This window comes from Vanessa cardui, chromosome 26 (genome assembly GCF_905220365.1).
Source record: "Vanessa cardui chromosome 26, ilVanCard2.1, whole genome shotgun sequence".
Classification (NCBI taxonomy): Eukaryota; Metazoa; Arthropoda; class Insecta; order Lepidoptera; family Nymphalidae; genus Vanessa; species Vanessa cardui.
This window is the reverse complement of record NC_061148.1, coordinates 2251598-2270557: the sequence shown is the minus strand read 5'-3', so window position 1 is coordinate 2270557 and position 18960 is coordinate 2251598. Positions and strand designations below refer to the sequence as shown.

At 32.9% G+C, this 18960-nt stretch overlaps 1 protein-coding gene across 5 annotated transcripts in view; it reads left to right on the top strand.

Annotated features, from left to right (window-relative positions):
- Window positions 1–18642, top strand: part of LOC124540698 (phospholipid transfer protein C2CD2L) — a 100074-nt gene extending 81432 nt beyond the window's left edge. For 2 of the 5 annotated variants that reach the window (XM_047118370.1, XM_047118371.1), the window contains exons 6-17: window positions 1765–1894; window positions 2592–2706; window positions 3074–3191; window positions 4065–4154; window positions 5184–5307; window positions 5673–5802; window positions 6753–6856; window positions 8933–8953; window positions 9311–9487; window positions 10712–10803; window positions 11140–11237; window positions 11586–11876. In XM_047118370.1, coding sequence (XP_046974326.1) covers window positions 1765–1894; window positions 2592–2706; window positions 3074–3191; window positions 4065–4154; window positions 5184–5307; window positions 5673–5802; window positions 6753–6856; window positions 8933–8953; window positions 9311–9487; window positions 10712–10803; window positions 11140–11237; window positions 11586–11689 — 1303 coding nt within the window. In that variant the 3' untranslated portion in view covers window positions 11690–11876. Of the gene's footprint in view, window positions 1–1764; window positions 1895–2591; window positions 2707–3073; window positions 3192–4064; window positions 4155–5183; window positions 5308–5672; window positions 5803–6752; window positions 6857–8932; window positions 8954–9310; window positions 9488–10711; window positions 10804–11139; window positions 11238–11585; window positions 11877–12387; window positions 12601–13134; window positions 13288–17536 lie in introns of those variants that run through there. The other 3 variants (XM_047118374.1, XM_047118372.1, XM_047118373.1) reach the window with 3 other exon arrangements.
- The last annotated feature ends 318 nt before the right edge of the window (window positions 18643–18960 follow it).

Here is an 18960-nt window from a genome sequence, read left to right as displayed (position 1 = left end):
CATTTTATGCACCTGGGGTATAAAGAGAACTTGGTTTGTCGACTTAAATGCTCTTCGTAAAACAGAATCATAACAGATAAATTAATTATCTGTAACTATCTCTATATATTTGTATATATTATATATAAAAGTTTGCACATTTATATGCTAATCAAAAGCTACTAGAAATACACATCGCTTACAAAAAAAATTTTACTAAGAATACAATAGTACATTAAACTTATGTGTTTTCTGTATACATAATGTTTTTTGATATTCTTCTTATCGTAAATTAAATAAGACTGACCAGTCGATATGGAATCATCTGTAATTGTTTATGGACTATTATTTTTTTGACTCTGACAGCATTAAGTCTTAAACACATATAGTACGACACAACTTAGATGTAGCATTGGCAAATTCAATAAAATCGATTACTGCCGATTTACACAACCAATAGAAATAGCTCCCTATCGCGCCATTCGAAGCTATTCGTCGCTATAGATTCTCGCGTCAGTGACGTGTCAAATTGTCGAATATATTAGGTCATATGATATTACAAGTTATTACGTTTGTGTAAAGATCATATTCATATAACAAATAAATGTTGTCAATTTGGGAGAGCGCACTTAATTCGGATGTGATACTACGAATTTTGTCGATGCTACATCTAAGTTGTGTCGTACTATATGTGTTTAAGACTTAATGTTGTCAGAGTCAAAAAAATATATACTAATAAAATATAAATATATACTATACGTATTGTAAAAAAATTAGATATTGATGTTTATAATGGCAACATTTGGAAGTTTTAAAAAAAATAATTAAGTCATATTTGAAACACGAGTATGTGAATCGATGCTTTTTCCAGTTTGCGGTTATTTTATAGTTTAGCTGTCGTTCGCACGTAATATTATATTTTTTAATATTTTGTTAGGTGTAAATATAAGTATTACCGATAATTAAGGCATTATTTGCATTTAGTCTGTATGTTTTTATACTTGAATTTAGTGAATACTTTGTTGGTGTAATAAATAAATTGTTCCATAATCTCTGAACGTAACCTTGTGTGCTATACGAACTCAGCTGCGTGGCCGAGTAGTGTCATCATGGGTACGCCACTCCGAGGTTCGATTCCCGGTCGATGTAGAAAACGTTCATTAGTTTTCTATGTTATCTTGAGTCTTGACTTGGGTGTGATGTTGTTCAACATTTTAATCAGCTGTGATTGTTGGGACGTAATAAAAGTCCATAGACTGGTTAATATATTTTAATTTATGAGCAAGACCACGTATTACCATTTACAATTTTATGCGTTGAAAATGTAGGAGAAGAGAGCAAGTGGGGCCTGTCGGGTTATATACCCGGGCCCCCATCACTGCAGACATGACGTCACACTCGCCCATTGGCTGCCGAGCGCAAGTCTGCGACTGTTGCGTTAGTCGCATTGATAATAATAATAAATAATAAATATGAGACAACATCACATACATTACTCTGATCCCAATGTAAGAAGCTGAAGCACTTGTGTTATGGAAATCAGAAGTAACGACGATACCACAAACACCCAGACCCAAGACAACATACAAAACTAATGGTAATCTACATCGACTCGGCTGGGTATCGAACCCGGGACCTCAGAGTGGCGTACCCATGAAAACCGGTGTACACACCACTCGACCACGGAGGTCGTCAAATGTTGTTCAACATTTTAATCAGCTGTGATATTTACAAGTTTTACTATATCCGCTGTGTAGTTTCCAATGAGGGCTTATTGTGTTGCAGCGACATTGTCGTCAGTGCGCTGCGTAACACGCACCTATTCTTCAACTTCTCGGGTTACCCCACTTGCCCACGCCTGCGCCGACACCTGCCCGACGCCGCGCCGCGCCTGCCGCTACACTACGACTCCATGGTACGGCCCAAATGGGACTTCAAACTTCAAACTCAAACTCAAAATCCTTTATTCAATATAGAAGCATTACACTTACTTATTGATGGTCACATTAAACACTACCACCGGTTCGGAAAAATAAACACCCTGACCTGAAACGGCGAAAGAAAATCAGTGGGTCTTTTTTTGTCAAATTAATTAAATATTTTATATGAATAAGAAATAGACAGGAGGCGATCTTTTCGTTCCTGAAATTCAAATTACCTTAAGGCATTTTGTAGTAATATATCTGTCTTTCCATCTGTATGGAAGCAGAGAAGACTGATCGTAATGTAAATATCGATTAAAATGTGTACTATTAATTTTAAAGTTTTTGCCGTTATATCGATTACAATTTTTACTATTAATTTTGGCGTTTGACATAAGAAAATATGGTGCCCAAGAATTTGCCCACTGATGTAAATTTCCCTGTGTTGCCATTAGGCAGGCCAATACTTACAATAAATATATTCAACTCTTTCATCATTCATAATTTGGTATAGAAATTATTCCGTAAATATGAATATAAAATTAAAAGTTTTTACCAATACTTCAAAATCTGTTAGTGTCAAAGAGGTTAAAATTGTTACATATAGCAACATTCTTTCTCATTATTTCTTTTAAATAAAGCATATTAAAAAGTAATGTTAAACTCAAAAGCCTATGCATTGATTTCCAGCTCCATCAAGACCGTCAGATGTACACTTCAACACCGAACTCCACAGCTGGATGTATCCAACTGCTCGGAGACAAGCGGCTGCTAGTGAAAGTGGTGGGGGCCAAGGATATTGGTGGTGAGTATAACATAACCTTAAAGATCAAAGTATAGTGCACTTAGTAACGTTTCTTCGACCTTATAAGCCTTTTCTCTAACCTTTCAATCGCCAGGATTAAATTTGGCCATTAAAAGTGCGATTCTATAAGAAATTTATCCTAACAATTGTATAGTTATTCTAGTAATAGCTTAGATCTTTTAAACCACGAAACGTATTTTAATGTACAATCATGCACACTAAAGTAAAGGAGAAATTTCCCATCTGGTAAAAATCAAGATTTTTTATTTTGGTTTGCCATTGAATCGAAATTTTATACATAGACCCTTATTATACTCGTGTGACTTTGACAGATAGCTTGTGTAACAGTAAATTATTTATCTTAAAGGTAAGACTGGGTGTATTGCCCCCTACTGCGTGGTCGAGATGGACGAGCCTCCGCAAAGGAATCAGACCGCGTTCAAGAAGGACACCACTAGTCCGCAGTGGGAGGAACATTTCCTATTGTGAGTACTCAGAGAACACGTGAATATAAACCAAAAGATACTTCATATACGACCAAGCACCAATCTGCTTTAAGTCTTGGATTGTGAGAGCAAACATCGTGAAAAGCCACATTTGAGCAGCGTTGTAGAAGAAGATCCAAATTAACTCTTTAAGAACCGAATTTTGTATAGCAGTGAAACCTTTTAAATCCTATTCCCGAGTACTTATAAGTGGTATCCACGCTTTTTCTTCTATAATTGAGCTTAGATGGTCCAACTTCTTCACTTGGTGGTAGGGCTTTGTGCAAGCCCGTCTGGGTAGGTACCACCCACTCATCAGTTATTCTACCGCCAAATAACAGTACTCAGTATTGTTGTGTTCCGGTTTGAAGGGTGAGTGAGCCAGTGTAACTACAGGCGCAAGGGACTTAACATCTTAGTTCCCAAGGTTGGTGGCACATTGACGATGTAAGGAATAGTTAATATTTCTTACAGCGTCATTGTCTATGGGTTATGGTGACCACTTTCCAACAGGTGGCCCATATGCTCGTCCGCCAACCTATACCATAAAAAAAAACTCTTATGAAATGAGAATGTTAACTCACCTATCAAGCAATACTGATTTATTATAGGCATCAAATAAATAATAATAAGATTTTTTATTGAAATAACAATTACATTTGATGTGTGTATTAGTTTTTCCAATAGCCAATATTGTTTCACAAGTAACCAATGTTTGGCCAATCTCGAAACGCTTTGGCCAACTTACTTTGTCCAACTCAAATTGGTTCACGGTTCTTTTACACTAGAATATGTAACACAGTCGTCATATTTAGGCGAATTCTTTATTAACTGAAATATTTTGTTATATAAACACTTATATTTGGTTTCCAGTGATCTCTCTCCTCAAACAGCGGAATTGCTCTTCGAAGTATACGACCGCAGTAGTCCTCCCTCTCCCGGAAACACGACTTCACAACACAGGTATACATATAACATATAATTAACTATGTTATGTTAGTGAGTAGTTAGGTAAAAGCCAGATGTCCATGGGCGGTTGTAATCAGTTTCCATCGGGAATCTTCTGCTTTGCGTTTACCCCCATATATACAATGGTGTCACTATAACGTAAGAAAATAAATAAATATGCAAACGCGATATCGGCAGTTATTTATTGTTAGGTTAATAAAAAAAACTGTCCTTTTCCATGCCGTGAGACTTTTAATTGAAACTACACTTAGCTAAAAATGTAATTACCTTTGTTTTAAAACCTACAAATGGTGTATGTTTTGTAAGTTGTCCTTATAAATAAATAATAAATAAAAAAGTTCATAAAATTGTCCTCTTGAACGATCAGGACTACAGTAATCTCTCTCCAGAGAGACGAGTTCAGTTAAAGATACTGTATGTCTTTAAACTCAACTTCCCTTGAGACGTCAAATCCTATAAGAACTGATCTCGGTCTTCAAAAGTACGGAATTTTGACGTGACAACGTCTTATAAATTAGTTTGCCGGGTGACACTTCCGTTACGTTATGCGTTCACAATGAGAGCGAGTGAGAGGCACGCGTGCCTTCCACTCGCGCATGGTTAGCCCGCCTAAGAGCGAGAGAGACAGACATTGTAGTAAATGTTTCATTGTACGCAAATGTATTGCAAGTTATTGTATGTATATTTGTATATAAATACGTATGTATGTGTAAAGGTAAAAATAAAATTTTGTTAATATGAAATTCAGTGCGAGATTCTATATAAATAAATGTTTTAAATTGTTACTATTATTTCATCCTCCTTCCTACTATACGAATGAATATTCACATTAAAATTATTTTACCACTCAAAGTCGTTATCACGTAAAACTTTCGCCCGTATACCGACTTTACAGGCAACCAATTTTTCTTTAGTCTCTTAGTTTTTATTCAATATTCTGAAATCGACATTTCAAGAAAATCATAAAATTTTATGGTAAATTTCGTAGATATGATATTCATGAAACAATATACTTTTCCCCAGGTTCCTCGGTCTGGGTCTGGTGGGAATAGACGAGCTGCTGGCCGCGCCCTCTCAGAGGCAACAGATCGGGCTGCAGACCAGGCCCATGGAGGAGCACGACGTCAGCGGGAGCCTCACTGTGGAGGTGAGTTCGTCAGCATATATTCCTATATAGCTAAAAACCAATAGTCACATCAAGAAATACATATTTTCTTTATGTGTGTATATAAATGTTTTCTTTTTATTGTTTTATAATATATAAGTATGTATATTGTTACGTATATTACGTCAATTATTTACATCAATTATTATTAATGACTTTCTGGGCTTTCTGTTTGACCTAAAGGTTGACTAGCAGAGAATGTCTACAGGCATTGAGACCTTCTTTTGTTTCCTTTACTTAATGGTGGTCGATAAAATCATTTAAATACATAAATAAATGCAAAGGTTTCAGCCTAAAAGGGTGGTACAGTTTCTAGAAAATGAAATAACGTGACAATTCCTTCTCAGTTCCTGTTCATCGAGGGCGCAGACATCCCAGACATAGGGTCGAAACCCTTCAAGATCAAGGAGAGTCTACGCACCGTCACTCCGCAGGGCAGGCTGACCACGACCACCAAGACCACCTTCCAGCAGAACGGTGAGAGACTGTTGAGGAAACCGATAGATTATTATTATTTTTGGAATAATTACAATAGATGTCATTTTAAATGCTACATGTATCGCGATCAAAGCGAACATTATGACACTATGTTATTAACATAGCGTCTTAAATACTATGTCAAGTCTCAGTAGACTGACATTTTTAACTTTGGCGTTCCATAAATTTAAATCATTTGTAAAAAATACATTGGTATAGACGGCAAATTATTCAGTACAAGATTATGCAGACGATAAAAAGCGTGGAATATTAATTAACAAGTATGAACTTGTTGACTTCCAGACAGGATAAATTACATACATATATAATTGTAATTAACTAACATGACTGTATTTTATATGTTGAAAAAGAGAAACTACTGAGTTTCTTGACGGTTCTTCTCCGTAAAACCTACTTTCCGAACCGGTGGTTAAATGATGATTCAAAAGTCCTTGTAAAAGCCTACCTGAATTAAGTATGTCTTAATTTTTTATTTATATGGACCAAGGTGACTTCTTACTGTTTGGGTATAACATTTGCTGCTACAATATGGAGGGGAGTTATTTCAATAAGCCAACTGAAGACTGGGTTATCATGTCTTAATTTGAAATACAACAACAACAACAACAGCCTGTAAATTCCCACTGCTGGGCTAAAGGCCTCCTCTCCCTTTGAGGAGAAGGTTTGGAACATATTCCACCACGCTGTTCCAATGCGGGTTGGTGGAATACACATGTGGCAGAATTTCTATGAAATTTGTCACATGCAGGTTTGATCACGATGTTTTCCTTCACCGCTGAGCACGAGATGAATTATAAAGACAAATTAAGCACATGAATCAGCGGCGCTTGCCTGGGTTTGATGCAATCATCGGTTAAGATGCACGCGTTCTAACCACTGGGCCATCTCGACTAATTTGGACAATGTGGAAATGCTCGTTATCTGTCCAGGACACGATGCCAGCCAGCTCACGGAGTCAGCTCTCCGGGAACTGGAGCTGAGTCCGACCAGTGCAGCCAACAAATCCACTCTCATCATACACTCCGTTCAACGGGTATGTATTGTATGGGAGCTCTCAAACAAGAACCTTAGACATTGTTAAAGTTGCAAGGACAACAAAAACTATGAGACTAGCATTAAAATCGATATATCGGTAGCTAATAAATATATTAGAATAGGTTTTTCTTTCCGCTATTCGTCCAAAAATAGTCAAAATATATAGCAATATTATGCAAAATCATAAAATATATATTACAATCAAAAGCTTTAATAAGACGAGAAGCTGATATAATTAGCTATATTATTAGCTGATGTTAATTTATCAGAAGTATGTAACATTTAAATCCTTACTCAAACAGCTCAACAAAGAATTATTTCTAAACTCTCAAATGCGATACAGCTCACTTGAAAACCTAAGATATTTTTTAAATTAAATACTTATTTATTTATCTTTCATGATTTATCAATATTATAATAATAATATAGCTTTATTTATTCCGCAAAAATAAATTGTAACCAACGAATTTAGTGAAATTAAAACATTTTAATTTGTGAACATCCTTACTGCCCCTCAGGGTTTCATACCAGAGAATTCCATTTATTTCTTCTTTTAGCAGAGATAATCCAGTATAAGTATTACCAATTGCAATATATTAGGGAAATTAAACATCTCAGATAAATTATTATCTAGTTCTCACTTGAGACACCTGTAGGATTTCCATCTGAGTATTCATAAGGGTTTCCTTTCGGGAAAATATCAGGAATTTACTAGCAGACTAGCTGTCAATCATCAACATTGTCATTCCAAGTATTATGTATCTCTAACATTTCGAACAATTTGTATCATTATCATTAAGGATAAAAACAAAGTCGCTTACCACTGTCCCTGTGTATGCTTAGATCTTAGATTTATAGATATGCGGTTTTTTAATAGATAGATTGATTCAGGGAGTTTTTTTATGTATAATTCTTAGAAATGCTGATTATTTAAGAGGTTTCTAAACTGATGTTATAAATAAATACATACATGTTTTTGAGAGATACTACGTAGCGTTTTGTATCGTCTAATCAGTGAACGTTATAAGACATTCTGTAGTATATTTAGTAACAGCATTACACCCGTGCGAAGCAGGTGGGTCACTAGTAGTAAAGTAAATTAACAGCCTGTACATTTTCCACTGCTGAAAAAAGGCCTCCTCTTCCATTAAGGAGAGGGTTTGGAACATATTCCACCACGCTGTTCCAATGCGGTTTGGTGGAATGCACATGTAGCAGAAGTTCGATGAAATTAGACACATGCAGGTTTCCTTACGATGATTTCCTTGCACGGGTTTGAACCCGCAATCATCGGTTAAGATGTACGGTTTCTAACCACTGGGCCATCACAGCTCTGGGTCGCTAGTAAGCTTTTACGATTATAAGAACCTTTATATCATATCAAACATTTCATTTCAGACACGATGATGATCTGCTGAATCATTTAATAAAAAATAATTTATTTGCTCTATTTCATATTTTAAGTAATAATAATGTATTTGTCACAATCAACTAGTTTAATTAGCTAACAACAGTCTATAGTACGACACAATTTATATGTACCATCGGCAAAATTCGTAAGACCGATCACATCCGAATTAAGTACGCTTTCCCAAATTATCAATATTACTTTCTTGTGTGAATATGATCTTTACACAAACGTAATAACTTGTAATATCATATCATATAACCTAATATATTCGTCAATGTGACACGTCGATTTGCTGTCTCGGGTTGAATTGACGCGAGAATCTATAGCGACGAATAGCGTCGAATGGCGCGATAGGGAGCTATATCTATTGGTTGTATAAATCGGCACAAAACGGTTTTATTGAATTTGCCGATGCTACATCTAAGTTGTGTCGTATAATAGTCGTTTCACTAAACGGAATAATTCAAAGAAATTCCTGAATATCATTCACAAAAACATTTACAGTTCATATTATACACTGCTTTAGGCTCTCCTAGGAAGTTTAGTCAATTGAATGATTATTTAAGCTAGTGTGCAATAAATTTGTTTGTGATTTATTTAGATATTAATTAACATATGATTGATTTTGTTTTCGCATGCCTGTGTGGAATTGAAACATCGCAGGAGCCGATGAAGTCGATAAAGGTGAGATTCCCTTGCATTTAAACAATAATTGATACGACATTTGCCTGAATATCTTCATGTAATTATTGCCCTTAAAGTCTTGAACGAAATAATAACTAATAACCTCTTTGAGCATGATGTTTGTTTCTCTTTATTAATTTTTTTTTATAGAAATTTGAGATTTTTAATATAGAAATTAAGTATATTAAATTAGGTTTATATTTCGCAATTAAATTAATTAATTTAATAATTATAATCAAATAACAAAATTAATAGTTCTGAAAATCTTTTTATTTTTTTTTTTGTTTAAAAATCTCAAATTCCTGTCATCCCCGTGTGAAGTGTTGTCATACTAACAAAAAAAAACTCCCTAAAAAGGTGGAATTAACGGACTCCGGCAAATTCATCGAGGTTGAAAGAGAAGCTATGGATAACAACCTTGAGACCATAGATAAACCTAAAGAGAAAAACCCCACTCCTAATCAATCTCCCGCCAAAAGTGTGAGGATAAAGGAAAATGGCGCCAAAGCTAATGGAGACACAGAGATGGTAAAAGTGTGATTTTTTTTCTTTTTTAAATGTTGCATGAAACCTTGTTTTTTTCAGCCTTACCTATTAAGCCTTGAGCTTTATTTCAAAAATTAATAATAAAATATTAGTTGCATTAAATACATAATTTGGATTCATTGCATTCGATAACAAACAATTATAATATATATGATTTTCAACTCAGAAAACATGACATAGGTTGAAAAATATAAATAAAAATACGTATAGCACATATCTCTTTCTCTTTCATACAATTTTCTGATCATCACATTAACATTATTCCTAGTAGTAATTTCAATCAAAATTTATATTAAATTAATATATGGAAAAGTTACATAAAAACGGCACTCTTGTTGACGGTACTGACAGACGTCAGATGTCGTGATAAGGCGTTCCATTCTAAAAGGTGATATCGTATCAGACATACCTTTTGTCGCCCGCAGCTTTGCTCTCGTTTTTGCCATAAAAGAACAGACAGCCAGATAGACACAGTTACTTCCGCATCTATAATATTAGTATAGATGTTATATATAAGATATAACAGCGATAATTTACATATTATAGAAGTCAATATAGCGCCATCTAGTAGCGAGTTATAATAAGGTGAATTTCATGAAAAACTTCTCCAGAAAATTTAAGAAATATCACAAATGCTGGTAATTGGATAAACAGCGTCCAAGTCTTGTTATATAAGACATATCATATACCAACCTTATACACATGCAAAGAATCAAGATAAACAAAACTTCGATTTGCGTTTTTAATTCAATTTCCAAATTGCTAAACTATATTGTACTATTAACGGTTCTTTATTAATATATCTTTATTAATATTACAACACTATTCTACTTAACTTCTTGTCTCCACTTTAATTTTACTTTAGTTAATTTCTATAACAGTTTCTTCGACATTTAAAATGCAATCCATACGCAAAACAATAATGATTATAATAGATTATTTAAGATATCGTGTCAATTAAACTCCATGTTGTTTATTTACCTTTTGTCCTCTTTTAGTTAGAATAACTATACTCGTATTATTCTGTTATTATTAGCGTACGTATATTTTTAATCTGTGACATTGTATATTTATATAAGTATATTTATATAAGTCAATGGTAATTTTTTTTAATAATGAGTTACTTAGACTTATAAATTTTGTGTTGTCGATGACATACGAACTCTTTTGTTTAATATTACAGCATTTATAATTATTGTGCTTATTTGCTAGCAGCAAGGAGATTTCGTGAACCAGGAAGCAACCCCAGAACCCGTGCCGAGGCAAAAGAGGAAACGCGACTTCTTTGGAACCATTAAAAGGAGGTAAGAACTGTTATTCTTTTAAAAATAGGTCAATTTAATTTTTAATAATGGAAGATGGAATTTTTATTATTAAATGGAGGATATTTATATGTGTGAGTGAGAAAGAGAAAGCATTAGAGAGGGGGTGGTGATCAATGAAGGACAATGTCGTGAGGAAACCTGCGTCTGTCTAATTTCATAATAATTATGCCACATTTGTATACCACCAACCCGCATTGGAACCGCATGGTGTAATATGTTCCAGACCCTCTTCTCAAAGGGAGAGGAGCCCTTAGCCCAGCGGTGGGAACTTTACAGATTGTTGTTGTAACGTAGTTAATGAAAATATAATTCCAGATTGGGTCGGTCGCGAACTCGTGGCCAGTCCCTAGAACAAGACGCGGAGACGGAAAGTCAACGGATACGCAGCATCAGCGCTGAGAGAAACAGTCATGGTAAATTATAATGATGTATAAGTCTTGGTACTGCACATATAATAGTATAGCCAGAGCATTATTATATGGTATTATACTATTCCAACAGGACTGCATTCCCCCAGATTGGAAAGATATAACAGCTAACCGGGCTTTCAACTCTCTTAAATTGTCAGTTCGAAACTCCAAACTTGTAAATTTCATGCAATTTCATTAACAGAATAACAATATGTAAGAGTTTTAATTGGTCAACTTACAAATTAGTTGTCATCAGTTTACCTAAAACTCTACGAAGACCATTCTTTTATAAAATTCTTGTTCTTACTGCGAAATCGGTCTTGTAAAATATTTGTTCAATTAATTTTACAGAAAAAGCCTTAACACTGCCAAATAGGAATGTATATTCCGCGGGAGCATCGCCCGCGCAGTCCGGAGACGAGTCGAGGACATCTAGGAGGTATGCACTAACGTAGTTCTGTTTGACGTTACTTAATCAATGTTGCCATCGCTATAAAAACATTTTACTCTAAAATTTAATAAAAAAAAATTATATTCGATTCGATTAATCGTTTATTTTTAAAAGGCTTTTACTATGTACAGCTTATTATTGATGATTATTTGTAAATGAAATATCATAGACATTTCTAAATTCAAAATTTGTGATGATTTTGCACTAACAAGCGAATATTAATTAAAACAATATTAACTTACGATTGAAATGTAGTTACTAAGCTCAATAACAAAAATAAAGGCTGTACTGCGTAATTTAGAAAATAAAACAATAATTTATATACATAATATATATAGACGGCGAATATATATTTTTAACTAAGCACTAAATGTGAATTTTTCTCTTTTTTCATCTGGCAACACTCACGCTGGGGATAAACGCACTCTGCAATCTGGTAACATTGGTTTGTCATAATCATTCTCTATAATTAATTTTCTTTAAAATGCATGAATTTTCTTGAATTATTCTCCCCTTTTAACGCTTCGATCAACTTTCTTTTTTCTACATTTCATTCTTCAACATATATCATTGCCAATTCATATGTTTTGTCCTGTCAAACTCAAAATGTCCAACTTTTTACCAATTACATATTTTCCAAAACTATTTCACAAATCAAATCATTCATATCATATGTGACCATTACAAAAAATAACCCAGTAGATCGTCCCTTAGCGAAGTCTCCGGATTCAGTACAGCATCAGCTCGTACCTTCATCCATGAGGCCTCCACCCTGGTTTTGGAGACCATAGAGGCCGGTATTAAGAAACACTACTTGGTACCGCTGACAGTCGCACAGAGATCAAGATGGCGGCGGAAGGGCGTGAAACTGCACATTTATAATGAACATACTTTCATCGCTAAACATCTTAGCGGGTAAGTTATTATTATGGAATAATTTAGTCTTTACTTTAAAAAAAAATAAAAACTTTAAGTAATTTCATAATTATTTTTAATAAAATAAACAAATTACTATTTTTACGATGAGATATATTTGATAACTCTAACAGAACTAAATGTCGTTTTATTTTAATGACATATGTGAGAAGAAAATAACAATATAATTAGTCGTTTAAAATTAATAATAAAAACTCTTGACCGTGAAAAGCAACATACAGATGTGCTTCATACAATAAAACTTAAATTTTCTCTAGATGATATATTTCGAGAGACATAGTAAGTATTACTACTAAGCACTGTACTATAGTGGATCAAGCAGCGTGTATTGAATATTTAGATTCTACTCTCAAGTGGTTTAGTGGAGGCAGTCGCTCAGTTTGATTACCTACTCTTGTTACCTCTGTATGATCCTGATGATCATAAAAATAAAACCTGCGCCAGAACTTTGCAACTACCGTATCTGACGCAAGCTTAACAAACTTGACAGTTACTGACGATGCTTGTCCCCAGTGGCACAGTATGCGAGGTCTGCCACAAGACGGTGGCGCGGCGCCTCGGCAAGCAAGGCTACGAGTGCCGCGACTGCCGCATGCGCGTGCACAAACACTGCCACGTGCGCGTGCCCGAGCCCTGCGCGCGCTCCACCGTGCACGACATGGAGCTGTGAGTACACACACATACACACACACACACACACCTGATACACAGGCGTCATTGGTGCCGCCACGTGATCTGCTACACACATACATACAGTTGTAAGTATAAATACACTGAAAGCTGTACTATGATTCGTCGGTGACACACACACCGACCTGTTTATACACAGGCGCCATTGGTGCCGCCACGTGATCTGCTACACACATACATACAGCTGTAAGTATTAACACACTGAAAGCTGTACTATGATTCGTCGGTGACACACACACCGACCTGTGACACACAGGCGCCATTGGTGCAGCCACGTGATCTGCTACACACATACATAGAGCTGTGAGTATAAACACACTGAAAGCTGTACTATGATTCGTCGGTGCCTGCTCTACTGGTCACGTGATAGTGTTCTGATATGTCCATAGTAAGTAATATGTGTGCTCCAGCCTACGATGTATATACCTGTGTACAATTGTAAGTATGTTTATTTATTATGGCAACAATTTCGGTGCTCCAGGTTGCTGTAAATGAGATGTATTGGTCGAACACAACACACGCCTGTGAGTTTAATACGTGATATTATTATTATAGGCAAAAATAATAATTATTAATACTGTAGTACTTAAAAAGTTTTAATGTTCTCTTATGAATATTATTATTACAGGTAATTATTATTAAGATATGGTTTAAATAAAGCAAATAGGTTGTTTTGAAAGTATTAAATATAATTGATATACTGTAAATAGGGATTGATAAACCATTAAAAGTGACATCTAATATTGGCGCCAAATGATCTGTCAAAATGAAAAATAACAATTCAACAGATTAAATTAATAAATTCGTTGAATTTATTTAATGTATGTATTTATGTATACATTTTATTTTATCTGGTTGCCTGCCAATGAATACGAGTCCGACATGTAATGGTAACCAAAGACATAGCTAGCTAGAATCCATACACATTACATATATTATAATATATATCATGCTTTGTATATATTGAATGTAACCAATGTATGGTAAGTGTGCGACAAACCAGATTTCACTGGAATCGATTAATATCGATTTTCTCAATCGATTTTTAATATATTAAAAATATATTTTATCATCTGTTGTTTGATAAAATGAATTAAATGAAATCTGGTATTAACTAGTTTAAATAGTTTGATATCGTGCTGATGGAGAATCTTATAAACAGCATTGTTTCAGATATATGTTGTTTATTTCAAATTCTACAATTGTAAAAATGTGTGTTGTACAATTATTTGCCTACATTATTTAGAAATAAAATTGTAATTCAATATAGCTCTATATATATCAATTCTTAATTAGCACGGTTAGTTCAATATTCTCATTGTAAACATATTAAAAAAAAAAACAAAAAACTAAGTAGTAATCATGCTTCCTAGTAATTGATTATTTTACGAATGATAAACAACTTTTTGTTTAAAAGTTGCTTGTAATGAGCGGCTAAAACATACATTAAAGTTTACGAGATCCGAATCTATAATGATTAGAGAACTCAACTGAATAGATAATAATACATAGATAGATAGCTAGAACCTATTCTTTCATAACAACTAAAAACTCAAACTTTATAATAATGTATCAGACATACAGAGATTAAAATATATCATTGAAACTTCCTAGTTTTCATTCAAACATTCTACGATCAGTTTGAAGGATCGAATGCCCTAAATTTATTGATACTGATTCAGTCTTACTTTTTTTTTAATTTCTTCCGTGCATCTCTTGATCTAATTTGACAGGCCTAAATGTCTTCTTAATGTTTTTGACATATATGAAGAGAACGAGAGAAAACATATTGCCATCTCTCTATTTTTATCTTAGTTTGTTTAGTACTGTCATATTAAATAATAGCTTAGAAATATTATACTATAATTAATCTCAGTAGAGTTCTCTGATATAGTAACATGTCATTATAAATACGTATCTCTCCCATAAAGTGTATCTCGTAAACAGTATTTCCTCTTCATTTCCGCTATATTGCTTACGAATATTTTAATTTTCAATGCTGCCAAGGTCCCATTCCCATAGTTTTGGAAATGGAAGGTACATTTAGTTCATATAATAATAAAACGCTTTTATAGTTGTCTCGAGGTGAACGAATATGAATAAATATCTAATTAATTATAATATGAATGATTCATTCGATTCTCAAAAAGATTCGATATAATTCAATCATCAAATACAAATCTATTTTGACAGATGTCACATAGAGTGACAGTGTCATAACTAAATGTTTTATAGATAAAACTTCATATATGAATAATTAAAAGATATAATTGTTTTGTCATGATCGTTCATCTCTATGCTATTATATGTTACAGTGACGTGACTAGCGCATGCACTATTTAAAAAAAAAATATAATTTATAGTATCACACAATTTATGTGAAAATGAAAGAATAATAATTGCATTAAATATTATTGAAAGACTTAGTTTTACTGTTGAATTTAATGTTTGTTTAAATTCGTGTATGTGTTTTAATTTTGCGCTAGTGTCGTCTAGATCAATGTTTTATTGTCAGGTGTGAAATATTGTAAATTTATTTTAAAACTAAAGTTACTTGTTGTCAATATTTGAATTATTGTTGGTAGGCCTTTGTGCTAATTTGGATATTATCTGGGATACCATGATACTTTTAGCGCGTTCATCAAAACTTCATATTGTTTGTGAGAGTATAAGAGAAAAGAGTTATTATTATTTACAGAACCGTTTTTTTGTATGTGTTCATATCTTTACAAAGCGCTATATTTACATACGATAGAAATTATATACCAAATCTTATAAGCAGCTCAAACTAGTGTTACAAATCTAACTAGATTAATATTCTATAATAATCATAGCAAAAACAATTTAATTGTATTCTCTTAATATTTTGAAGCTGACATGCAAATAATAGTATAAAAGCAGCTTATTTAAAATGAATTTAGTTGTATGTGTAATTCTATATAAAAAAAAAAACAAGATGGCTGATATGTCATTAGAAACAATACATCAAAAAACGTGCTTGTCTTATTTAATTTGCTTTTTCGACATTTAGATGCTTCAAATAGTTTTTTGTAATTTAAAATTTGTAGCTGCAATATATCTATATTATATTATAGTTTGTTTATATATGTCATTATTAATAATAATTTATAATTATTCTTCTAGATCCATGCTCCCAGTGTTAAGCGAATAAACCAGCTAAGCAAGAAGACTGCAAGAAAAAAAAAACACAAAAAAAATACAAAAAAATCTAAGCTATTCAGGTCTAAATATACTCAAGTCTGTAGTCGCCTTTTTAATCTGTTTGCCTTTTTTGTGGCATGTTTATGTTGTAACTGTGGACTCTATGAGATAGACATATCATTGAGTCCTTTTATTAATGACTTTATTTTGCTTTATGGATAGAGCAATTTCTTCAGCGATTGATTTTAACGTTCTATGTAATTAATTAATCATAGACATTCTATCATGACTTGAAAAATAAATGCTCGACCTATCATCTCTATGTGTTAATCATTCTTTTATTGATTAACAACTCTTGAAAATGTATGTGTATGTAATTTAATATACTTAGGCAGACATTAACAATTTAAGAAGTGACATTATGAAAAAAATTAAGTTACTAGAGCGCTTGATATAATGCATATCTATGTCTAGTCTACTAAGAGTACGCCTTAATAATCTTTATATAAAAAAACAAAGTGATATAATTGTCTATGGGAATTGTCTGTGTATTTACCGTCTTTGCCTTTTCACAATCATGCAATAAGAGAAAAAAAAATTGAAAAATCAATTGACATTTCTTCATTTTACAATAGATAATAAAATAATTAATTACACAATAATCCATACATAACTGTCAGTTAAGTCAATGTCCGGCTCCTATAATTAACTAATCGTATCATACATAGTCATTCCTATATATAACATATATACTACTTTGAAATGTATGTTTGATTTTAATAAAGACGGTTTTGCTTTGCACCTATTTGATTTTTTTCTATTCTGTAAACAAAACAAATTATTTCTTAAATATAGCAATCGGACATTAAAATTATAATTAAACGTTATGCAAGCATGCTCTCCTTAATTACCCATGTAGCTAAAACGCATTTCAACACATTTTATTTTCGAATAACAATTTTTTTAAATTGCACATTTATAGCCGTGTTTTATGTTGTAATAAATCGATGTTTCTTAAGTGACGTAATGATAGTAATATTAATTATTGTTTTCTTATTTCTAGGGCTTACATCTCATCACCTTACACGGACAAGAACATAAGAATGTTGTGATCTTCGCCAGGCTTAAGCACAAAACATTAAAACTATATACTTAAATTATTTAATTTATTAAGATATCGAAGTACAACACCCATGTACTATACTTATACATTGTAAAGGCTTTTTTACAAATATATTTATAAATGTAAACGTTATATGAAATTGTATATTAGCTGTAAGAATAAAAAGTAGTTTCCCTTATAAAAATTTCTAAAAAAAAATTTATTCCCGCTTTATCTCACATATTGGCGCGAAAGTTAGACTAGTTTAGGAATCGCTAGAGCCCACCTTAAAAACCATTTCCAAACGTTCACGTTACCATTAAAAAAAAACATAAACACGCCAAAGTTACAAGCATGGAGGATTTATTAAAATCTCTACCTCATTTCTTCGAAGTTACGACAATACACATGAAATTTAAGGTTACCATATACATTATATTTATTTAAGATGAATTAATATAAAAAAATACTTGGTATTTTTAAATGTTATTTTACTGTTAGTAAACATCACAACTCCGTACTTATGTCTTTTAAATAAACACAACTTTGCTTTAAAAGTGCGATATAGCAAAATTATATAAATATAAAATAGCTATTCTGTGACAGATAAATGTTGATTTAGTTATAAGTGCTTACGCACAAAATGATATTTGTTGTTAAATCGTGCAATAAAATTTAATAAAAACACGCTTCGTGCTTTTTTAATATAAAAATTGCTATTTAATTACATGGCAACACCAGTGACCACCATATTTTGTTCGTTTGTTTCTTGTATTTATCGATGTGTTTTAAGTTTAAAAAGAGTGTTCGAATATGTTATTTTTGAAACTTTGCTACAAATATTTTAAAAATAAAACTGGTGATGATCGTATTAATAGTTTTTGATATATTTGTAGCGTTTTATTCTCATTTTGTTATAAAAAAGTGATTATGTACATGACAATGTATTCTTGTAAAGATTGTTGAAGCATTAGATTACGTGGATACTAAATATTATTTATAAATGTTGGCAATGTGTTTTTGTAATTTTATTTTCAGTTCTTTTAAATAAAAATGCCTTTTTTAATGTTTTTGTTTTGATTTTACATCGTCCGTTATACCGTTTAAGAATTTACCGTGGGAAATATGTAATATATCAGAATCGTAAAAATTTATTCCTATATTGAAGTTGTAACAAAATCGGTTAAGTGCTACTTGATGATAGGTATAAAAAATCACCGATAAATCATTTGTACGCCGTTTTTATGGGTACGCCACTCCGAGGTCCCGGGTTCGATTCCCGGCCGAGTTGATGTAGTGAAGTTCATTAATTTCTATGTCGTCTTGGGTCTGGGTGTATGTGGTATCGTCGTTTTATAAATCCAAACTTAGTTCGACTAGATATA